Source organism: Mangifera indica, chromosome 1, assembly GCF_011075055.1.
Source record: "Mangifera indica cultivar Alphonso chromosome 1, CATAS_Mindica_2.1, whole genome shotgun sequence".
Classification (NCBI taxonomy): Eukaryota; Viridiplantae; Streptophyta; class Magnoliopsida; order Sapindales; family Anacardiaceae; genus Mangifera; species Mangifera indica.
The window spans coordinates 19,931,697-19,958,267 of NC_058137.1; the positions used below are offsets into that span (position 1 = coordinate 19,931,697).

General features: G+C 34.2%; 1 protein-coding gene across 1 annotated transcript; it reads right to left on the reverse strand.

The window, feature by feature from the left end:
* Positions 1 to 13,450: 13,450 nt before the first annotated feature.
* Positions 13,451 to 14,167, reverse strand: LOC123221306 (CRIB domain-containing protein RIC5-like). Its single transcript, XM_044644156.1, has 3 exons — positions 14,110 to 14,167; positions 13,900 to 14,028; positions 13,451 to 13,758 (listed from the first exon to the last, which is right to left on the reverse strand). The coding sequence occupies exons 1-3, from the start codon at positions 14,165 to 14,167 to the stop codon at positions 13,451 to 13,453; spliced, it is 495 nt and encodes a 164-aa protein (XP_044500091.1).
* Positions 14,168 to 26,571: the final 12,404 nt, after the last annotated feature.

The window sequence follows — 26,571 nt, forward strand, 5'->3', positions numbered from 1 at the left end:
CCGTCACTGATCTCCTGTTCTGGCGACCGTGGAATGACACCGCCCTTTCTATTGGACTCAGACGACACCGGCGATTCCATCCGTGGAAACTCCGCCATCATCTGACGCCGGAATATCTGGCACGCGCTAGCTGTTGTTCTTGCTCAGGTTGTGATCTCCGATCTGTTTCTCCGGAGAGCGTGTTGTCTCATTGTCGGCACTGTCAATTACAGAAAGCTCTGATGATCCTCCTCCGGCCATCCATGCGTGCCGTTCTATCACCGTCCGCCGCTGTTATTATCGAAAATCAGTTTCTATCGACCTTTCTCTTCTTTTCAGACTGTGATTCTTCTACTGGCCTCGTCTTTGGGACCTTTTCAACGCTTCTTCTACCAGGTGGATTAAGTTTTCTATTTTATTCTGATTATTATGGCTATTGAAAGCTCCAAAGTAGGTACATCATTCTCTTTCACTTCTTTGCCTATAATTATAAATGAAAAATTAACTGGTAGTAATAATTATATTTCATGGGCTACTTCTATTGAGTTATGGTGTATGGGACAAGGAATCGAGGACCATTTAATCACTAAGGTTGAGGATGTTAAAACCGATAAGTCTAACTGGATTAGAATTGATGTTGCTTTGTGTAGTATGTTATAGAATACAATTGATATCCAACTTCAACCAATTTTTAAAGTATATCGGACATGTTTTGACCTATAGGCTCTGGCTAAACTTCTCTATACTAATGACATCCAACAACTATATTCAGTGGTGTCTAATATGGTTAATTTAAAACAACTTGGGTTGAGCATGTCAGATTTTCTTGGACGGATGACTTCACTGAAAACTGAGTTTAATTCTCTCATTCCTGTCGGTAAACCAGTTGCAGACGACTTGGCATAGCGAGATAGATTCTTTATGGTATTAACTTTAGTTGTTCTCGACCGAGATCTTGATAATGTTCGGGATCAAATTTTGGCTAGTGTAGTTATCCCATCACTTGATGAAGTTTTTGCTCGATTGTTCCATGTGTCCTCTCCAAGTCTTATAACAGGTTCTGACCTAGACTCATCTGCACTTGTCTCCCAGACTCAACAAGGAGAACGTACTGGTTGGGGAAATCAGTCACGATGCAATTATTGCCATAAATGGGGTCATACTAGAGACAAATGCTATAAACTACATGGTCGTCCTCCTCGGGTTGCCAATGTTATTCAGATGGATGTTCCATACTCTTCTAATAATCAGTCTCAACCATCATTGACTCTCACAGGTATTGATTACGAAGAATATCTCAAGTATTAGGCATCGAAGCAGTCCTCGTCCAACATTGCTTCTAGTGCACATCTAGATCACCCAGTCGTATATTTCACTTAATCCTCTCCTTCTGGACCTTGGGTTCTCGATTTTGGTGCTTCTGACTAGGGCTGGATTCGAGGCAAGCTTTTTCGGGCTCGAAATGAGCTTGGCTTAAATGAGCCCGAAACAAGCCTGCTATAAACGAGCACGAGCACGAACACGAACATGAGCTTAAGCAAAAATTAGAAAACGAACACGAGCCCAAACCCGAACAGGGTAGTACTCAGCTCGGTCGACTCGGCGAGCTGAGTTGGGCTCACTATTAAGCTAGCCTTCATTATGTTGAGTTGGGCCTTATATTATCCACAGTGATTGTTGTTGAAAAGTTTGCTTTTGATGGCCTTTTATTGCATTAAAAAATGCCACCGTTTGAGACTAATTAAACTACACTAAGCCCCAAAAAAACCTAACATTTTCTTCTCTTCTTCTTCCCATTTCTCCAGAATTGTTGCTGCCGTTCAGACTCCTACATTCGCTGACAGTTTAAACCGTTCAGCCACTATGATTGCATCACCATTCAGCCGTCGACAGCTACGAAAACTTCTGATAGTTTTTGTTTTTGGTTAATTTCTCAACTGAATATTCTTTCATCTATCTATTATTGAGCTAGTTTCTTCTTTGTTTCATTTTTGAACTTTTTTTTAAAATGTTCATGGTTGTGAAGTTGTTAAAACACTTATAAATTGAGTAATATATGATCAATTCTGATTATAAAGTCTTCTGTTAATCTCTTTACAGAGAAGGAGGTTTCAATAAGGGTTCAGTAAAATTTTTCTGGATCTTATGAAGTTCGTAATTCTGAATTTCTTTTTTATTTTCAATTTCTTTGTTGTTGCTGGTGTTTAATCTTTTTGTTGCGAGTTTGGTATTGGTTTTGATGTTTTTGCGGTTTTGATTTGATTTGCTGGTGGTAGAGAAGAGATATAAAAGTTGTTACTAACTCGTTTGTCGTTCGTTGTGGTGTTTTGGTCCTTTTGTTTCCTTGAGATTTACGTTAAAGATGGAGTGTTGAAAAGTTCAAATCCTGACTAGAGAAACCTTTTGCAAATCTCCTCTCCTCTGTTTTTCAAAGGTATTAGAATTTCCCATTCTATTTTGTATATTAACTATTAACTAGCCTAAAGCCGAGTCGAGCGAACCTGAGCTAGTATATACGAACCCGAGTTAGGTGTGAGCCGAGCACGAACATTTAAAATATAAAGCGAGCCGAACACAAACATATGTTTTGATGAGCTCGGTGAGCCCGAAACAAGCCCGAGCCGAGCTTAACTGAAAACGAGCTGAAAATGAGTTGAACCATGTTCGGGCTCGGCTCTGCTCGTATCCACCCCTACTTCTGACCACATCTCTAGTAATCTTAATTTACTTTCTCATTGTACTAAATCTCAGTCTCTACCTGCTGTCACGTTAGCCAATGGTTCTGTAGCCCAAGCAACGACCTTACAGAGTTTAAAGGTAGAGAAGGAAGAGGAAGCGCACGACCTTTGGCATGAGTAGAAGTGAGTCTGATCATTCGATGTTCTATAGACATACCTCACAAGGACAAAGTATCTATTTGGTTGTTTATGTGGATGATATTGTTATAACAGGAAATGCTCAATATGACATTATGCAATTAAAGCAACATCTGTTTAGACATTTTCAGACTAAAGATTTAGGGCCACTCAAGTATTTTCTCGGCGTAGAGGGAGTCTAGATTGGTTTGTAAACTCTGACGCTCTTTATATGGTTTAAAACAATCTCCGCGTGCTTGGTTTGGGCGTTTTAGTACAGTAATTCAGGAATTTGGCATGAGTAGAAGCGAGTCTGATCATTCGATGTTCTATAGACATACCTCACAAGGACAAAGTATCTATTTGGTTGTTTATGTGGATGATATTGTTATAACAGGAAATGATCAAGATGACATTATGCAATTAAAGCAACATCTATTTAGACATTTTCAGTCTGAAGATTTGGGGCCACTTAAGTATTTTCTCGGCATAGAAGTGGCACAATCTAAATCTGGAATTGTTATCTCACAAAGAAAGTATGTTTTGGATATTCTGGAAGAAACAAGGATGTTAGACTGTAAAACCATATACTCTCCTATAGATCCTAATACTAAAATCTTTCCTAGACAAGGGGAGCCTCTTAATGATCCTGGGAGGTATCGCAGATTGGTTGGTAAGCTCAATTACCTCCCCATAACATGACTTGACATTTCATTTTCAGTCAGTGTTGTTAGTCAGTTTCTTCAGTCGCCACGTACTCATCATTGGGATGCTGTTGTTCGAATTCTACAGTATATCAAAGGAGCACCAGGAAAGGGTCTACTATATGAGAATAAAGGTCATACATAGATAGTTGGATATTCTGATGTCGATTGGGCAGGCTCACCTTCAGATAGACGATCTACTTCTGGGTATTGTGTCTTAGTTGGAGGAAATCTTATATCGTGGAAAAGCAAGAAACAAGATGTTGTGGCTAGATCAAGTGCCGAAGCCGAGTATCGTGCTATGACATTAGTTACTTGTGAACTTGTTTGGTTAAAGCAGTTAATTCGAGAATTAAAGTTTGCAGATGTTCCACAAATGACATTATTTTGTGATAACCAGACTGCTCTTCACATCTCTTCCAATCCAGTTTTTCATGAAAGGACAAAACATATAGAAATTGATTGTCACTTTGTTCGAGAGAAAGTTATATCTAGCATTATTGGCACAAGTCATGTTAATTCAAATGATCAACTTGCTGACATCCTGACAAAATCACTTCGAGGGCCACGAATTAATTATATTTGTAACAAGCTTGGTGCATATGATTTATATGCTCTAGCTTGAGGGGGAGTGTTGATATATGTTGAGATATTGTTGAGATATGTTGAGATATTTGTATAGATAGTGAATCATAGAAAATCATATAGATTGTATAAAATAAGAATGTTATAATATCCTTCCTAAACTTAGATATAAGTAGTTAATAGTCTTCCTAAATTAGCTATCCTAACCTCCTATATAATTGTAATTTTATTGAATATGAAATATATATAGAAAATTATATTTTCAGGTATTTTATTGTAGGTAAATTAATTAAAAAATAATAATGTTATTTAGATTAAACAATATTACGCATGTATTATCTTTATCTATTCTTAAGAATCTTGGTTTCTTAATATTGGATTTGATCTACCCATGATGGGTTGACCCAATCCATTAAAGTTAAAAGTCAAAATTAACTTTTAAAAGTGATAATACCCTTTTTACCCCTGATAGTTTTTAAAGTTAGTAACTGTCACTCTCCTTTTTTTAATAAATATAATGGAAATTCTTTTTGGAGGAGTCTCTCTCTTTTACACAAAAACTCTCAGAAACGCATTATCCACCATTATTAAGAAATCTATACAGAAAACAGGAGAACCAAATCAAACAAAGTGTGTTGTGGATTTTTATAAGAGTGCATTGGATCACTGATTATCTTTAGAATTTTAGATTTCTAAATCAGGTATGCTTTTCATAATCCTAGATTTGTTTTTATTTCCGCTTACATTGGTATCAAAGCCATGTTTTGTTTGTGTAATTATGATGTTGGTGGTGTAAACATGATTTAGAAGCATGTTTAGAAATTAATTGGCATGAACAATATATTTTTTATATATAAATACGTACGGATGTGTTTTAATTATTGATGAATTCATTGCAATTTTGTGAAATTGATGCTTAGAATCATGTTAAGATGAATTCTGGATATGAGATGTATGTTTAGTTAGAAAAAATTGTATCGAATTCGCATGATATTAGGCGAATTTCAGTGGCTAATTTTTCACCCAAAACCGTGACTTCATGCATCTAATTTGCTGAAATTCGCCAACATTTTTGTCGAAACTTTCATGGATATGAATCTGCATGCCACGGGTTTCAAAAGTCCTATGAAATTGCCATCGTTGGGTGATTGAAAGGTGGCCAATTTTGCCGTCGAAAACCTAGGGTTCATGCTGCAATCACGGGTTGCAATCAGATTGGTAAAACCTGATCGACCCAATTCGACTCTTAACCCATGGGTAGATAGGTCAACTTTTGACCGATCAATGGTCAATGGTCAAATAGTTGACCAATCAATAGTCAACGTTTTACCGACGCGTGAGAATTGTTACCAACGTGTGAAGGTGTATGCTAGCGAGTGATGACCTTGTTCCAGCACGTGGCGGCGCGTGAGCCATGTTCTCGGCACCTGACAACACATGAGCTATACTCTCTAGCGTGTGGAAACACATGAGCAAGTTTTTCGGTGCATGAGAGCACGTGCATGCTTCCGTTTATGTTTGGTTACTTGTACAAACTCAAATTCTATTATGTGTAATCTGTTTATGCATGAATTGAACACTTATAGGTGTTATTCTAATCATGGTTTTGAATTATACATTGCTAAACATGTGAACATGTGTTGTTTATATTGTTATGCATGTGTAATTTATTAGTGTCCATTTGTTGGTCGTATATAAGGTGAAAATGTTGATTAAGGACTACTATCTGAATTATAAGATCAATCTAGTGCACAATCATTTCACTCACCTTGGTGTCATGAATGAGAGATATTATGATTTAAAAGACAATGACATAAAATTAACTGAAATGGAGAGGATATCTGAACTACTATGGTCATTGTCAGATTATTGAACTACAATAATTTCTCTTCTTATCCAGGACAAAAAATTCAAAAATTATTAGCAACGTGTGGATGAATTGCAACTCGTTGAAGAACCCAGAATTGTAATGAACATAAGAAAATCAACATCTCTTTCCATTTTCCCAAATCAGCGAAGTGCGACGCATGTTGGCTATCGCAAGCATTATAATAACTTTTTCTTAGACAAAGTTACTCATAATATTGTCAGAGATAGAAAAATGTCTTTTCTTAATCTGATTGGTGGAGATCGAATCACTATAAATATAAAGAGCGTCTGATTGTCAAAATGCTCTATTTTAAATAATACAAATCTCAAGCCAAGGATAGTTTAGAAGTTGTTCCTAGTCATTGAAATGTTTGAATTTCATGTCCATATTTATTTTCATGTTTATTTGTTAATATGTTATTATATTGAACCTCTTTGAATTATGTTGATTTAATATATATTATGATTATTTATAAGAACTGAGCTGGTAGAATTTAATTATTCTTGTCTAGAATATAGATTGACCGAATTGGATTAATTATTAAAATGTGAAACATTTGTGTCATAACTGATAATTGAGAACATAGTAAACTTTTCACTCTACACCTTATGTGAAATATTTTAATTTTTAATATACAATTGCGACAATAAAGTGTGTATATATCTTGTTGTTGGTATTGTGTTGGCATATCTCTGTAGTTATATATAGAAATGGCTTCGAAAAACATTATTGTTGATTTGAATAAGGGAGAAAGACTAAATGGAGACAATTATAAAATATGGAGAATGAGAATGCACTATATCCTAGATAAACAGGATGCCTTGGAGGCTGTTAATCAAGTCATGAAAGAGCCAAGCTAGCTGAGGGGCAGAATCCTAACAGTGCCCAACATAAGCGTGACATGGACGCTTATAATGCTTGGAAAAAGAAATATTCGATTGCTAGAGGTATTCTCATCAGCTCAATGAATGATGATATTGCTTATCAATATAAGCAATTTGAAACTGCAAATACTATGTGGCTGACATTGAATGAGAAGTTTGGAGGAACGACCATCTCCAAACTAAAGGAATTGACTATCAAGTTTGATACATATAAGAAAGTTCTCAATAAGCCAATAAAGCAACATTTAAGGGAAATGTCGAACATGATAATTGCGCTAAAAAAAGCTAGGCATGATTTGACTGATGAACAACAAGTGCAGGCTGTTATACGATCTCTACATGATAGTTAGAAGTACATGAAAGTGAATATGACTCATAATGACAACATCAAGACTTTGATGACATTGCTCGTCATCTTGAACTAAAAGCTGAGTGCTTAGAGGCTGTTGGACCAAATGCTCATGTATATATTGTTGAGTCTAGTTCAAGAAAGTTTTCTGGCTATAAAAGAAAGTAGCAAAAATTCAGAAAAGAGAAAAAGATCGTCTAAGAACTTGTGAACAAGAATAAAGGGTTCAAGCGCAAAAGAGGCAAATGCTCTGGGAAGAGAGATAAGACAAATTTGACCTGTTATAACTATGGGATTAAAGGTCACTTCGCCCGTGAATGTAGGGAGTCAAAAAAGGTATTACCTTATCTTGTCTCACATTGTGAGATTTATGTTTCTAGTACCGTTTTCTTAATTGAATCTCATCCTATATGGACTGTAGACTCAGGAGCCAAAGACCATATAGCTCATGACCGAAGGAATCACAGTGGATATATATAGGTAATAATACCAAAGTTGAAGTACAAAGAATGGGCACATACAAATTCGTTTTGCGCGATGGTCAAATCTTGTATCTACATAATGTCTTATATGCTCCAGAAATTTGACAAAATTTAGTCTCTGTAATAGTTCTATTAAAACTAAGATATTATTTAACTTTATCTGGAAACTTGGTTAAACTTTATTATGATAATGTGTTTTATGGATTTGGATTTCTATATGAAGGTTTTATAGTGTTGGACACCTTATTTTGTAATAATGATAATCTGTTAGTTTTTTGTTATTTGTAACTTCTAGTAGTTTAAATATGGATGCAAATAAATGACATGTTAGACTAGGGCATATTGGCCAAGAAAGAATGAACAGACTAACTCGTGAAGGTTTATTAAGAGCTATCACAAAATTAGATCTACCTATTTGTGAACATTGTCTAGCAGGAAAAACTACTAGAAAACCTTTTGGCAAAACTATTAGAGTTGAAATTTCTCTGTAACTTATACATTCAAATATTTGTAGTCCTATGAATTTCAGAGCTAGAAAAGGAGTTCATCACTTTCATAGATGATTATTCACGTTTTGGTTATATCTATTTGATCTCCCATAAGCTAAAAGTAATAGATTGCTTTAGATATTATATAAATGAGGTTGAGAATTAGTCAAACAAAAGAATAAAAGCCTTGAGAACTGATCGAGGCCATAAATATTTATCTATCAAATTTAAGGTATTATGTAGTAGAAAAGGTATTATGAGGCAACTAACAATTCTTAGAACTCCACAACAAAATGGTGTAGCAGAGAGAAAGAACCGAACTCTGTTAGAAATGGTTAGGTCTATAATAGTGCAAACGAAGCTTCTAATTTCGTATTGGGGAGATGCTTTATTAATTGAGACTTATATACTTAACCAAATGCTCTCTAAGTTAGTAACTTTCACTCCTTATGAGTTATGGACAGGTAGAAAACCTGAATTAAATATGATGCGCCTTTGGGGGTCTACTGCATACATCCATGACATATTTCATAAATTCGAAAAATTAGGACTAAGAGGTAAGAAATGTATCTTTATAAGATACTCTGAACACTCTAAATGGTACGTGTTTATAAGAGAGAACTCTAATAGAAGAATGACTGAAATAGAATTTAGAGATGCGACATTCATAGAAAACGAATTTCCTAAGAATGGTGATATTGATAAAAGTCTTCATTTGTGTGAGACAGAAGAGGAATGTGGAGAAGGTTCGTCTCAATGACCATTCGTTGTGTCACAAGAGATGTTGTCTATACTTGTTCTAGATATTGGGAGTAATGAGGTTGAGCTCCAACCTATTTTGGATAGTGGGAATGAAGATCCTCAATTATGTAAGAGCGAATGTCCTCTAATCCCTAAGAGACATTTCGAAATTGAAAATGAAATTTTCATAACTATTCCTCCTGAAGACAATAAGTCTAAAAATATAAAAAAAGCTTTATCATCCCTCAATAAGAAAAGTGATAAGAAACATTAGAGGAAGAAATGAAATCCATAAAAATTAATCGAGTTTAGAGTCTGGTGGACTTACCACTGGGTCGAAAACCTATTGGGAATAAATAAATTCTCAAAATTAAACGAAAGACAGATAACTCAATCGATAGATACAAAGCTCGCCCAATGGCGAAAGGCTATACCCAATAAAAATTTATAAATTATGAAGAAACTTTTTTGTCTGTTATAAGGTTTACTTCAATCCATATCATTCTAGCTATAGTAACACACTTAGATCTATAATTGTATTAAATGGATGTTAAGACAACTTTTCTCAATGGAGAGCTTGATGAAGAAATCTACATGGATCAAACCTGTAGGTTTTGTGATAAAAGGTCAAGAGCGCAAAGTATGCAAGCTTCAAAGATCAATATATGATCTGAAACAATCCTCAAGACAATGATACTTAAAATTTCATAAGACAATATTATCTTAAAATTTTAAGATGTTAGAACAAGACCACTGTGTTCATATGAAAAAGTTTGATGACAAATTTGCAATTCTATCTCTTTATGTGGATGACGTATTGAATACTGAGAGTGATTTAGAGTATGTGATGATTATTAAAAATTGTATCTGTAAATTTTGATATAACAGATATGGGTGAATCAGATTATATTTTAAGTATTAAAATCAAAAGAGATCACTCTAAGAGACTTTTGGCTCTATCACAAGAGCGTTATATCTAAAAGATTCTAGAACGATTCAATATGATAAACTACAAACTGTAGATAATCCTGTGTCAAAAGACGATTTATTGACCCAAGATTTGTGTCTAAAGACTCAAAATGAATTAATGACATGTCCTTGGTACCTTATTCAAATGCAGTTGGAAGTCTTATGTACGTTATGATGTGTACTTATCCAAATATATGCTTTGTTGTTAGGTTAGTTAGTTGATATTAATTGAATCCAGGAAGAGAACACTGGAAGACTGTCAAGAGGATATTGAAATATCTGAAAGGCACTGTAGATTACTGTTTATACTATCAAGGAAAAGATTTGCGTATTGTTGGCTATTCGAATGCCAACAGAGGTGGTGATTTGGACCAACGCAAATCAACTTCTGGTTATGTTTTCTTACTCCAAAATGATGTCATATCTTAGAGTAGTAAGAAACAAACATGTCATATCTTAGAGTAGTAAGAAACAAACATGCATAGTTGTATCCATAATGGAAGTGGAATTTGTGGTATGTTCTATAGCTGTGCAAGAGGGTATTTGGTTGAAAAGATTTTTTGAGAATTTGGGTGTACTGAATGCAACAGTTGGTCCTATAATTGTGCATTGTGATAATCAAGTTGCGATAGCTTTTACAAGATATCCCAAATTCCATAATAGAACTGAACATATCGACACCAAATATAACTTTGTCAGAGATATCATTTTGAAAAAGGAAGTGATGGTACAATATATTTCTATGCGTAATATGGTTGCTGATCCTTTAACCAAACTAATTTCAAGAGATATGTATCTTGCACATGTTAAGTTTCTTGGCTTGTGTAGATTATGATAGATGACTTGTTGAGTATATATTGTGCTTGTAACATAACGTTAGAACATCAAAGAATTTGAATTTATTTTATTTATGTGTTTGAATTCTTAGTGTTTATGGATATATACATTGTTTTTGAAAACTTAACAAGATGATAACGTCACACAAGTTTGATTGGCTCTTTTAGACAAGTAATCGCCTTTGACGCTAAAGAAAGCATGTAAAGATGAGACATGTTTCTTGAGATTGATACCGCTAAGAGAGCACACTTAGAAGATAAGAGTTGCTCAAGAAACGAATTATGTGATTTATTGCCTTCATAATTAATCAAGATGAAGTCATGACTTGATGAATTTGAAAATGACTAATTTGGATTCCCCATGTACAAATAACTTGTGAATGTCATATGTGAATTCTTAATATATAGTGATATATGCATAATTGGAGAGATGATTAAAACTCATGTTAGACGTTGAGTGTATTGTGGATTTTCATAGGAGTGCATTGGATCATCGATTATCTTTAGAATTTCATATTTCTAAATTAGGTATGCTTTTCTATGATCATGGATTTGTTTTTATTTCCACTTACACTTAACCACTTTTTCACTTGTAATTTTATTTAAAATGTAGTTAAGATGAAAAATAAATTAATAAGAAAAATAATTGTTAGTTAATATAAACGATTTATTATTTATATTAGAATATGATTCATTTTGTAAAAAATATTTATTTTACCAAAAAAGTTTAAAGATTAAGATAAAATTTCTAAATTTTGAATAGTATGTCGAAAGATACTTTTAGTAAAAATTGCTTGTAGATGATAAAAAAATTGATTTTTATTAATCTATTAATTAATTGTTTTGGTTGAAAATAAAAATAATTGTAAAAAAATCCATACAAAATATTTCACACCTTGTACTCTTTATAAAAAATGGGGGCTAACTGTAATAGGTGTGCTTACTAGGGGACAATTTGATAATTGTTACATGCTTAATCATAGTTTATCTTTATGAATAGTAATTGGGACAAAGGACTATCTCACCCTCAAGTTTTAGTGCATTCTCAAGGTCACGTTTATAGGGTTTGAAAAACCAAAAGTCTCACCCTTAAACTAATTTCCATTAATAAAAGTAAGAGTAAAATCTTCATTTCATTAATTATATTAAAAAATATAAAATTCATTATATTTTTTCCCCACAGTTTTAAAAACTAACGACTTTATCTTTGTCTAAAATTTTCTAACCTTCAAAAATAACATCCTCCCTCCCCCCCCCCCCCCCCCCTCCCAAAACCTAGGGATTTTTTTTAGACGTTCTCCGACCACTATCTCTGGCAACCGACAACAACATTTCAACCCACTACTCGTCAGCCACCAGATTTTTACTTTCTAGTGGAAGAAGAGGCGATAAAGATGCGTCTTCGTTGATTCCAAACAAATTGAAGAAGATGCGTCAATTTATTTGAATCAAAGAAATCTTCATCGGTTCCAGATGAATTGATGAAGATGAGCATCTTCATTGATTCCAATCGATGAAGATGGCTCTTTGTCAATTGTTTTAAAATTGACAAAGATGAGTCAGTGTGTCATCTGGAAGCTTCAGAGGTGACTGGTGAGATGGTGGGTTGAAGCTCTTTCTCTGGTGGTCGGAGATGGTGGTTGGAGAGCCTCTGAAAAATAAACCCTAGGTTTTGGGGGGGGGGGGAATGCTACTTTTGAAAGTTAGAAAACTTTAGACAAGGGTGAAATTGTTAGTTTTTAAAACCGTGGAGGAAAAATATAATGAATTTTATATTTTTTAATATAATTAATGAAATAACGATTTTATCTTTACTTTTTTAAGCAGAAGTTAGCTTACAGTAGGGGTGGATTCGAGTCGAGCCAAGTTGATCTCAGCTCGGTGACTGTTTATGCGAGCCTGAGCTATGACTCGAGATCGACGAGCCAAGAGAAAAGGCAGCTCGTACTCAAGCTTGTCAGCTCACGAGCTCATAACGAGCTTTAGCTCGAATATTCTTAACAAGCCTATATGCTCACGAGCTATTAACGAGCTACGATCGAACATGTTTAATGATCCGAGCCTAATGAACTGTTCACGAGCTTGGTTCGAATATGCTAAACGAGCCGAGCCAAATAAGTTGTTCACGAGCTTTCATTATTGGTCTAAGCAATGGCTAACCAGAATGGCAAGCGAAGGTCAATTAAGTTAAACACAATTACACTTTTGTCATACAGAGAATTATGTATTTATGTTTATATTCCTCCTGAACTTCTATCTCATTCTTTCTCTTCTTCATTTCCTTCCAAACTTTAATCTATTTGTTGTTTTTGTTTGTTCTTCATCTTTTGTTTTGCCTTACTTCCAACATGCTGCTTTGTCTTTTTTCAGCGAGATTGTGATGAAGACCTGGTCATAAATATATAGTGCTCAAGCTTCCTTCTCCATTTCATAGTCACTCAACTCTCTGTCCAACCATCATACACAGCAAGCATAGTACATTTCAAACAATTCACAGAATTGTAAACACATACAATAGATATGAAATTCCAGTTGCATATACATATTCAATAAGGTTTACAAAAGAGTTTCATTACATGATAAAAATTACAATATCACAACCCAGAGATTACAACAACCAAACCAGAACAAACAAATTGCAATTACACTGCAAAAGACCAAAAGCACTCGACTCCGAATAAGCTTTCGAGAGGCTTGTACTCTCCCTATCAACCTTCTGTACCAGCTTCCTTTTTTTCCTCCTTTTCCTCTACTCCACTTTCTACCTTCTCTCTATCATTTGCCAACTGTCTCTCTTCCAATATTGTGCCACGTTGCTTTTCTTCTTTAGATTGACTTTGCCACAAAGTAATTGCTGACTGTTCTGCTTGCTCCAATCCCTTGCTACCACCTGTTCTAACTCTTGTTCCTTCCTTTCTCTTGCATGTAATGTACACGTGGGTTCTAACAGATTGTTTCAGATTGCCAGTGGAATCCTGAGAGGATGACTCAATACTAAGATTTGACTTCTGGTTTCCTTCGGGGGAATCAAATTCGGATTCAATTCCCATCTTTGGGGAACATACGGGTGAGCCAAGGCTGCCATTCGATGATTTCCTTCTTGACTTTGTTTTTGGCTTCTGATTCTTTGAATCTTGGTTTCCTGCAACAATTCAACTTTGCAAGTTAATGAAAATGAAATTATAATTCTCTGGCTCATTGGCGGATGAACCATCCAATCCAATGTGAGAGACGTGCTTTACATCTATGGGAAGACCAATTTGCATTTCTGGTTCTTCTTTTGACTCTGCAAAATGGTTACAAAAAATAATTGACAGTTTATAGTAACATTATATGAAAAATCAACCTGGGTTAAATTGAAGAATACCAAATAATTGTGCTATGAATCTTAATCCTTTCAAGATGCTCTTTACTACTGAACTCATCGTGGTTTCAAAACATCAGAAGGTTTCCCCTACAAGTTACTGATGCTTGTTCAATAAATTCAGGAAGCTGATAATAAAAAAAAAAAGGAAAAAGAAAAAGAAAACAAAGAGAGAACATGAGTTTAACTGTCATCAACTGTTTAATTGTTGATGACACAGGAAATATGAATCAAAAAACCATATTTAGCTTACACTTATCTTTCAAGATTTTTTTTCTAATTGCTTAACTACCCATTAAATGTTAAATTCATCTCAGATATATAGAATATGAGACATCATGACAAAACACAATCATTATATAGTTCTTAAGCCCATAATTTCTCCGCTATGTTCATAAAATCAGTGCAACAAATATGTATGACAAGAAACCACAGTACAGGCATGCAAATAGTTCGAGCAGTATCTAGAAACATGGTCAACTCTAAGTTTTCAATCCTTCAATTCACTTAATCAATGTGCAGTAATAATATACAGTACACAACAGCTCCTGAGGAAAGAAGACAATAATTTAACAACCAGGAAACTCACCCTTCTGGAATTATCACACAGAAACACACAAAAAAGAATGAAAGAATGCTAGGCCTTTTCAGCTCATTGATTTGGAATGCTTTACAAGCCAATCAATAATGGAGTCGGTGTTTGTCGAGTTCTTGCATGAGATCATAAAACAGCGAACTTCTCTGTCAACAATTGATCTCAATCCCCTGTACATTTAATTCCTGTTTAGTCCTTAAATGTTGCAAATTATACTTTTGAAAAGATAATATGATATTGAAAATTCTCTTAAAATTTTAATTATTCACCAATGTTCATTATCTTTTGTAATTTTACTCCTGAAAATTCTCATTACCAAAGCAGAAAAAAGAAAAGCTTTTTACATTTGATCAGTCAATGCCTCTTTAGATCAAACTCCTGGCTTGTCAATCTTGTTCCGTAGCACCAGCAAAGGGATGTCATTAAGGGAGGGTTTACTAAGCAAATCATGAAGTTCACTCATTGAGATGCTCAGGTTTTCAGGATCAGCAGCATCAACCATATAATTGCAGGAAAGTTCAGGTTGTAACAGCTTCCTTAATCGACATAAAGTTAAATATTGATTGACTTGTTTCAATGTTGAATAAAATTTAGAGAGAATTGTAGCATTCAGTATCATTCGACCTGGTTGCCTCACATTTGACTGACAGAAAAGGTTCAGTCTAAGTGAGAAAATTCACTCATGCATCTATTCTTTTCACGATTCCAGAAGTGTCATTGGTTGGTAATCTCATTGATACAAATTGTGACTAGTAAATTTTCCATAGAATATCTTTCGAAAGAAGGCTGCTTGTCCCATTAGTAATTCAGTATATTAAAAGTAATTCATGGGAGGAAACAGCTTTTAGAATGGAAGAGCTCACTAAGGCTCAAGTGATTATTTATTTATGAATCAAAAAATGATGATCAAGAACACTGTCTATTATTTAGCCAAAACTATGAAAATAATAACTAGACACATACTTCTGTAAAGCCACAGACTTCAAAGTTATGTCTTCAGAACATGGCACACCAGGAATGTCGCTAATCAACACCTTCCATGATGACAATTCTTCCTGTAATTTATTCATAAACATACCAGATTCTATTAAGAAGAAAAAACGTCAAATACAATTAAGAATCAAATGCTATTAAATATTTTTTTATCTTATATCTTTATTTATCTGGCAAGATAAGCTCAACAGTCTCATTTTCATTTTCCATCTTTATGAAATTAAAAATAAATGAAAACTATTAATCATACTGCCAACAATTAAATGAAAAATCAATTGATAAAGAGCATGTAGTTGTGGTAAGCAATTGACTACCTCATCTTGTTTCTTAATATTATGACGTGGCTCCACACATAAGCATATTGATTGTTTCTGGCGATAGAGATGACCTGTACGTGTCAATCACTCGACTACCAACACTAAATGCGCTCTCAGAGGCTACTGTTGTAATAGGAATTACTAAGATATTGATTGTCATCTGTGAAAGTACTTTATACTTGTATTGATTGTCCCTTTACCAATGAAATACATTAAAGTCGTCTGAGTTAACATTATCAGGTATCTCAATATCACGTTCTTCAAGATACATCTCTAACTCGGATTTCATGGTTTCCTCTGAGTAGGTTTTCTCTTTATGATCCTTCAAATACAGTCAACTATATCTAGGACCATAATGTCTACTCTCAGAATATCGAGAGCTTGATGATTTACCTAGAAATTAAATATTAGAACCTATGATATGTTATAAAGTTTCAGTTAATGACAGTTATTACCTGATGTACTTGATGGTGCTTCTTGGGTCCTTATCTGTTGTTGTGGATGTGCAAATGAAGTTGATGAATTTCCTAATGATAACATGTTAACGTATTCCTTGTATAATTTTTCTAATGATCTTCTGATATTTTCTATCTCTATAAGGGCATTTTCTTCACCATATAAAATCAGAAATGCCAAAGTAATAATAAGAAACTTTATCCTAAAATCATCACAAGCCAAACTAATCAGTTAGTAACATGTTCTTTATCTATATATATATATATTATAATAAACACAATCATTGATAACTTAATTACCCGGGATCCATGATGCTAGCAATCGCCATAAGGAAATTCACCTCACCCCAATATTTGTTAAATTTTTCAGACATTGCTCACACCATCGTTGATATGCAATAATCTTCATCAAATTCTCGCTCTTTAAGAATCTTTTTTATCCTAAACACTTCCTGAAAATACCTATTTGAATTTGTATACTGCAACCCAAAAATTATTTTTGTTAAATCATCAAATATTTCTAAAAAGTCACAGACAACCTCTAATCTCTCCCACTCTTTCCTTGTCGGGCAATATATATAGCTTGACTCAACAAACATAAAACGAAGGAAGACCTCTTTGAACTATATTGATGTCGTTAGCATTTTGTATGTACTATTCCATTGCGTAGCACAATCCAAAACTAGTTTCCTCTCTTTTATTCCACACTGCATAACAATTTTCGCAAAATTTTTTTGTCTTGCTTCACTTGCTTTTACAAACTTCACACTCTCCCGAATATTGTCTATGATGGGTTTAATTACAGCCACCCCATCCTGAACTAACAAATTCACAATATGGGTAGTGCACCTAACATGGAAAACTCTTCCATCACACCACAAAGGTCTCTGCATTTGAAAATCTTCCTTCAACCTTCTAATGCATCTATCATTTGCAGTACCATTGTCTATTATGACAATTTCCACCTACAAACAAAATCAATGAATAATAATGAGATGTAATAAAATTATGCGTGCATTTTTTTAAAACAATTTGCAAAGTTGATTTTACCTTATTTTCAATCCCCCAACCCTTTAAACAATAAAAAATTGCTATTGCAATGTCTATTCCTCTCCTAGGCGGAGGTGGGTGCACAAAATTTATAATTCGTTTATTTAACGACTACGACTGGTCCACCCAATATGCCGTAATTACCATATACTCAATATTTTGATGATCCGACTTCCAAAGATCAGTAGTAATACTAATCCTTTTGGTCTCATCAAAAGTCTTCTTCAACCTCTTATGCTCTACTTGATAAACCCTAATGCAATCAACTTTTACTTGTTTCCTTCCAACTTTTTTATAAAGAGATTGCAGTCCATGACAAAAATTAATGAGGTCGGGGTGTTTAACTATATTAAACGACAATTCAGATATCATAACCAAGTGAGCTAAGACCTCTCAAACTTGAAACACCAATACTATAATCATTGCATTAGTTAATACAATTAATTTCATAACTATTTCATAGTAACAATAGACGTTATTAATTGAACTCAAACTGACCTTAGGATGCTCATAATTCGTCTTTGTTTTAACCACGGTTGGAGTAGGTAACCCTAAGGTTGAACGCTCAAAACCCAAGATAGTTTGCCCCCCCCCCCTCCATGACTAAGTCCTTCCCCATTGCTTTCTTCCTTTCAACACATTGACCCATATGTCATGTCAAATGGGAAGTAGCCTTGGTCTTTTGTAATTTCAATTTTTTCTAACAATACTTGCATACCGCATATGTAACATCTCCAATAGTAACAAACATATATTCTGGAAAACACTCCCAAACAGCTGATGTTCTCCTCTTCTTATTAGATGGAATAACAAAAGGTGGTGTTTCTGTTTGTCTTTCAATACGTTCAGTTGCTTCGGCTTTTTCACTTGAAGCTAAGATATCAAAACTCCTATTGCAGCCAAATCAATATCCACATCATCAATTCCAACCGTTTCAGTAGGTATAGGTGCTTCAATTTGCACCGATTTTCTCTTAATGGATGCACATACAAAAGGAGCCATCGTGCTAGCAATAGATGCTTACGATGAATCTCGACTTGCTCCAGATGGTTCTACTCTTCTTGACGTCATATTCTACATCACAATCACATTTAAATGATTAGTTGTAAATGTAATTAAAATAAATAAAATATATATAGAATATAGAAATTACAACAACGAAGGAAAAATAGTAAAAGTATAACTTGGACAGTTAAAGGAAAAATAGTCAAACAAAGAGTCCAATCAGGTATTTTTAAATCAAAAAGTATTTTCGTGTCAGTTTTCTATCTTTGATCCATTTGACTCCATCCATGCCTAAGACCTAACAGACAAGTCAATGCTTGAGATTCTTTTTCTTCCTTCATATGACTTTACTAATCAATACTAATCAATGAACTAAACTCAGTCTTCTCGGCCTTGAATTGAATATTTTAGATTTCAAATTGATATTAAACTAACTCTTATTTGAATTAGACCCTAACAGTTTCAGTAGTTTGATCTTTCTATCATGTGAAAAATTTATACTAACTAACTTGGAACTAAATAATGAAGTGCTATAATAGTTACTTGATACAATGATTATAGGTCCAAGAAATTTGACAAAATTTGACAAGATTCCAAGAAATTAAAAAAAAAAAACGAAGCCTGTTTATTTAACTCCATCACTACCCCTTATCTAAACAATACAATTTCCAATCATTACAAACAAAAAAAACCCTCTTATCTAAACAATACAATTTCTTGTAACTATAACAGTTTCTGTTTTAAGTTCCTTATTGCTCTCAGGGGGCGTTTGGTTCCTAGTTTTTAAAATTACCTTGGTAATCTATGTTTTATTCCTTTGTTTGGTTTTTCAATAATAAAGATTACAATAATCTTCTATTACCAATGCTGACGTGGCAGGTAATATATGTGATAATCTGATTACCACCTTTACTTTAGGTATTTAAAGATTACCAAGGTAATCTTGATTTTATTATAATTATATTATTATTTATTAATTTTTTGAGACAAAAATAAATTTATTTTTAATTAATATGATAAATAATATAAAAAATATTTAAAAATAATTATATTCAAAGGCATTTAAGTAAAATAATTTATTAGTAATCTTTTATTACCTTTAACCAAACACAATAATTATTTATACCTACCAAATTTTTTCAAACATAGTAATCATTTATACCTAGTAATCTTTTAAGTAATCTATCTTCAAGGTAATATTTCTATTTTGATAATAAAACATTACCCAAACCAAACGCCCTCTCAGATGTTTTTGTTTGGACTTTCTTTGCCTTGTGTACTAGTTATGAATTTTATGCATACAGACCTATTCTGTCAATATCTAAATTTTCTATGCTCTGTTACATATTTCTGTTTGTTGGGAGAATTCGGAAATGTATGTTATCTATTCTCCAATCATGATTATAGAATATATCTTTAGGCAAAAAAAAAAAAAGAATATATCTTTAGGTGAATCTAAAAAAAGTCTTCTTAAATGATATATCATGGAAGATTTAATCAAGATTTGGGATCATCTTTATAATACTAATGCCTCCAAGGGAGAAGAAAAATCAGTTTTCACTTGTATATTCTGTTTGATATACATAACACATTGTTTCATTTTTTTCAAAATGAATGGAATCATGCAATAGATCGTGATGATAATTTTAATGCATTTTCTTTCTTTTGTACCTGTAAAACTACTCTTCTATTCAGTTTGGATCACTAAATTTACATGCTCATATTAATTAGGATAAGACTCAATTTCTTCTTTCAATTGGTGATCTCCTAGGACATAATATTGGACATGTGATTCTAGATGAAAATCTAATGTGTGATCTCTTATCCTATATTCAAGATGAACTTGCTGTGAAGTGGTTTATGAAAACGAGAAATACTGGTTATTTCTTCCAATCTGCTCTTATATCAATCAGTGTAAGTTTGATAACAAAATCCACAATAGCAAGCCAACAACACAAATAAGGAAGTTTGATAAAAACCCCCAATTCAGAAACCCTAATTCCAAAGTTAGGGTTCAATCAATTTAAGGCAAAAATTAACAAATTGAAAGTGAAAAAATGGAAAAACGCAAACCTGAAATATATTTGTGTCATCGATGTCATCGTCGTGGTCAAACTTTTCGTCGTCGAAATCCCGATCGCTGGACAAATCTTCTATTGGCACATGAGAACACTTGAACTAAACTGTTTCACCCTGAGAAATCCTTGTCAACGGACGGAAAGAATAGGCCAGAACTTAAGATTGAGGAGGGTAGTACTCTGGAACTGGAACTAGAGAGCAATTGTACATGGAGGAGAGATACGTGCAACTGAAACAAAAACAAGTGAAGGAAGTTTTTTTGGTTAAATAAAAACAATTTCATTTCCTTTTCATTTAACCAAAAACGACACCGTTTTTGGTTAAATAAGACTCGACTCGCGAGCCGAACCAAGTCGAGCTGCTCTACTCGCGAGCTTAGTTAAGCTTCTAGCTCACGAGCCTAACCAAACTGGTGGCTCGTGAGCCTAGTCGAGCTACTCGGCTTATAGTTTGGACTCAGGCTCGAGCTCGATTTCCTTAAAAACTGTAGCTAGGGCTTGTTAATACCTGGCTCGTTTCAGACTTGATCGAGTTGAGCTCGATTTCGAGCTTGAACAGGCTCGGCTCGAATCCACCCCTAGCTTATAGGTAGGACTTTTGATTTTTCAAACCCCTATGAGTGTGGTTTTGAGAATGCGCTAAAACATGGGGGTGAAATAGTCCTTGGGCTTAGTAATTGGGTGTGGTGAATAATAAGCAAGCACCATTGTATGTATTATGCTTTTTTACATGTGATAACGAGAAAAATCACTAATTTTAGAGTGACGAGAAAAATCACTGATTTTAAATGTTTTTAACAAACATATTTTCTTGACTATATCAATATAATCCATGAGAGGGAGAGAAGTTTTCAACTTTTACAATATAGTTAGAGAAAACTTTGTCTGGTTATATAAAAGCTTTCAATATTTTCAATATAGTTAGAAGAAGTTTGATTTGATCTGACTTATAAGTTAAACAATAGTTTAATTAGGTTTGAACTTAGCTCATGTCTCAATTCAAATTATGTGAAATAATTTTTAAAATAATATCGTTTATCATTATTAGGTAAAAGGACAGTTTTGTTAATAAGTTGCGAATCTAAACTACAGATTTAAACCATAAATTTGAGAGATGAATTCAAATAGAATTTGAGTTGAATCAAGTCAAACAACTTTTTCATTCAAACTAAACTTAAGTTATTTTTAATTTTGATTTGTCAAACTCGAATAAAACTTGAGTCAAACTATTTTTTATTTGAATAAAAATTGAATCAGGGAGTGTTCAAATTTGACTCACTTTTAGGAGTGTATATAATTTAATTCAAACTATAAAACTAGATCGAACGTCTTAAAAATTATAATTTGGTTTGATTTTATTTATAAAATAATTTAATTTAGATTGATAAATTTTTAAAAATTAATATTTAATTTAGATTAAAGTTTAAATAATTTTTAAATCAAATCAAGCTGTAAAAAAATAAAAAACCTATTCTATTTAATATCATTTTTAATTTGCAAAAAGGATCAGCACCTTAGTATATTCAGTTCAGGACGTCATGACAAGATCAAGTGGGAGAGAGAATCGTGGTGACAACCATTGTCTGGCAGGGAGGGATTTGTATCCAAATAACCAACACCAAAGCATCACCAAACATGCCAAAATAGTGCCTTCATTTAGCTTTTAATAAGATTACCTTCTCACTTTTATGAAGCTGGCCAAACTATAATTCATTTGATTAGGAAACTTAAATTTACATCTTTAGGACTATGGCTTTATGGATTGTTTTGGGAAACAAGGTTTTTGTGTACCCAAAATAGGATCCAAGATGATACCCTCTTAATTTTACATTTGGAGAGAATAGAAATGCTTTTGGGTATCTACAATACCAACACATTATACAACAAATACCAAACTTGGCAAAATATTTGGTGTGACATCTTCTGTCATTTGGTTATGTAGCATATAAATTTGTAAACATGGTAATCATATATTCAAAACGAATAATATCTAAATAATAAATCAAATTGTTACGTTAACCTTATTTTTCTACATTTTTATTGGATCCGGTCCACCCATGATGGGTTGACCCGATCCATTAGGGTTATAAGTTAACCCATGATTGGCGATATTACTATATTGCCCTTGGCAGTTATTTTTAATAACTGCCACTCCCTCTTTTATTTAAATGGAATGTAACTTCCATTGGGAGGTGAACAGAAGCATTTTTACAGCAAAACAGAAACAGCATTACAATACTCTTCCAAATCAATTCTCTGGAAGGATTCTTGCAGAAACGAGAGATAATCAACAAATTGTGTTGTGGATAGATCCAGGAGTGCATCGAATCACCGAATCATCATCAATTGTCAAATTCAAGCAAGCCGGGTATGCTTTCTGTGATCCTGGAATTAGTTTGATTTATGCTTACATTGGTATCAGAGCCACTTATATCTGTGCAATTGTGATGCTGGTGATATAAACATGATTAGGAAGCATGTTGAGGGATTGAATTACGTGAACAGTAATTTATTTATTAAATAATGCGTACGGATGATTATGCTTATTGATGGATTTGTTGCAATTTCGTGAAATTGATGTTTAGAATCATGTTAGGATGAATCCTGGATATTAGTTTCATGATTAATTAGAAAAAAAATTGCACGAAATCGCATGAAATTGGACGAAATTCAGAGGACTATGCATCACCCAAAAACCGTGACATTTATGCTTTTAATTCGCCAAAATTCAGTGACTTCGTTGCCTAAAATTTGATGTATCTTCATCGTCGTGTCACGGGCTTCAAAAGCCCTATGAAATTGTCGCCGGAGGATGGCCGGAAGATGGCCAATTTTGCCGTCAAAGAATTAGGGTTCATACTGCGTCGCGGGTCACAATCGGGTTAGGAAAACCCAATTGCCCGACCTGAATAGTCAACGGGTTGGTCAAACCTGATGGTCAATGGTTCAACCCGTTTAGTCAATCGGGTCGATCTAACCCGAATCCTGACCCATGGCAACCCGATCAACCGGGGTCAACTTTTGATTGGTCAACGGTCAAAGTATTGACCAGTCAACGGTCAGCGCTTTGACCGCGCGTGAGAGCGCATGGAGGCGGGTGAGACCTGATCCTGACGCGTGGAGGCGCGTGACGACGCGTGAATTGAGTTGTCCAACTCGTGGAAACGCGTGTGACATTATTTTGGCGAGTGGAAGCGCGTGCATGCTTCTATTAATGCTCAAAAGCTTATATTAGCTTAGATTCAGTTCTGTGTGATCTGTTTATGCATGAATTAAACACTTATTGGTGCTATTTTGATCATGGTTTTGAATTATATTTTGCTAAACATGTGAACATGTGTTGTTTATATTGTTATGCATGTATAATTTATTATTGTCCATTTGTTGGTCATATATATAGGGTGAACATGTTGACTAAGGACTACTATCTGAACTATAAGAAGAATCCGGAGCATAACTTACACACTCACATTTGGACCATGACTGAAAGAATATTACAATTAAGAGCTGAGGGCATATCCCTTACTCATAATGAAAAGATTTATGGACTATTGATGTCATTGCCTGATAATTGGTCCGATGTAGTCACTAAGATTATCCAAGATGACAAGAAAGTATTGAATTTCTGGGATTGCGTGTATGAGTTACAAAAGGCAGAAGAGCGGAACATTGTTATGAATATAAAGAAAACAACAGCTCTTTCTATTTTCCCAAATCAGCGGAGTGCAAGGCATGTTGGCTATCGCAAACAGTGCAAAAACTTTATATTAGATAAAGTTACTCCGAGGATTATTGAAAAAACAGAGGAAGTTTATCGTTTCCAGAATTGGTATCGAGTTGAAGATCGGTTGATTGTTAAAATGCCATGTTTTAACAATTATAAACCTCGAATCAGAGAAAGTTCAGATTCTAGTTCAAGTCAAGATTAGTCTTAGTCGTTGAATTTCATGTCCATATTTATTTCATGCATATTTGTTTAATTTTTGAATTATGATTATGTTAAACTCTCAATGTTGATATAATATATATGTTTTATGGATTATTTGTGTGAATTCTGAGACTGGTAGAATTAAATTATTCTCGTCTGGAATATACATTGACGCGATTGGATTATTAAAATACGAAACATTTGTGTTATAGACGATGATTGGGAACATAGTGAACTTTCGACTCTATTCCTTATGTGACATATTTTAATCTTTAATGCACAATTGTGACAATAAAATGTGTATATATCTTATTGTTGGTGTTGTGTTGCGTATCTCTGTAGTTATATATTGAAATGGCTTCGAAAAACATAATTGCCGATTTGAATAAGGGAGAAAGATTGAATGGAGACAATTATAAAATATGGAGAATGAGAATGCACTATATCCTAGATGAACAAGATGCCTTGGAAGCAGTTAATCAGGTTATGGATGAGCCCCAACTGGCTGAGGGGCAGAATCCTAATAATGCCCAACATAGGCGTAATATGGATGCTTATAATTCCTAGAAAAAGAAAGATTCGACTGCCAGAGGAATACTTATAAGCTCAATGAATGATGATATTGCTTATCAGTATGAGCAATTTAAAACTGCAAATGCTATGTAGGTAGCATTGACAGAAAAGTTTGGAGGAACGACCGTCTCTAAACTGCGGCAGTTGACCATCAAGTTCGACATATATAAGAAAGTTCCCAATAAGCCAATGAAGCAACATCTGAGGGAAATGTCGAACATGATAATTGAGCTGAAGAAAGCTGGGCATGATCTGACTGATGAACAGCAAGTGCAGGCTGTTATATGATCTCTTCCTGATAGTTGGGAGCACATGAAAGTGAACATGACCCATAATGACAATATCAGGACTTTTGATGATATTGCTCGTCATCTTGAACTAGAAGCTGAGCGCCTAGAGGCTGCTGGACTAAATGCTCAAGCATATGTTACTGAGTCCAGTTCGAAGAAATTTTCTGGCTATAAGAGAAAATGGCGAAAATCAGGAAAAGGAAAAGAGATCGTCCAAGGACCTGTGAATAAGAACAAACGGTTCAAGCGCAAAAGAGGCAAGCGCTATGGGAAAAGAGATAAGTCTAAACTAACCTGTTATAACTGTGGTAACAAGGGTCATTTCGCCCGAGAATGCACAGAGCCGAAAAATGTATTGTCTTATCTTGTCTCAAATTGTGAGATTTATGTTTCCAGTACCGTTTTCTTAACTGAATCTCATTCTATGTGCAATGTAGACTCAGGAGCAACAGACCATGTAGCTCGTGACAGAGACACTTTCATAGAATTTTGTCGAATATCGAGAGAAACACGATGGATATATGTAGGTAATAACACTAAAGTTGAAGTGAAAGGAATGGGCACATGCAAATTGGTTTTGCGCGGTGGTCAAACCTTGTACCTACATGATGTTTTATTTGCTCCAGAAATTCGATGAAATCTGGTCTCTGTAATGGTTCTGTTAAAACTGGGATATTGTTTTATTTTCTCTGAGAACTTGGTTAAGCTTTTTTATAACGATATGTTTTATGGATGTGGATTTATGTCTGAAGGTTTTATGGTGCTGGACACCTTAAATTGTATTTGTAACATCCCTCCCTAGAAGTACTACCCATCAAAGGAGAAATGTTACGAATTAATATTCGGAGCGTCTATTTTTTTTTCTTTTTTAAAAATACTTTAAAATAAACGCATCATTAAAAGTGTTTAGGAAGTATTCCAAGAAAACTAAAAATCTGGAAGCAAACAAAAGATGTATATACTCATATGAAGACTCATCTGAAAGTATCTGAAAATAGGGAGTAATCATATGTAACTGTACCATAATCTCAAAAGTCAAAAGTCCATAAGAACATGCTACTGTATGCATGTAATATAAACCAGAGATAACCTGCTCCAGCTGGATCTACCTACGCTGACCTGACCCTGCCTTGCAGCTACCTCGATCACCTGTACCTGCAGTCAGGAAAGAAAAGGGAGTG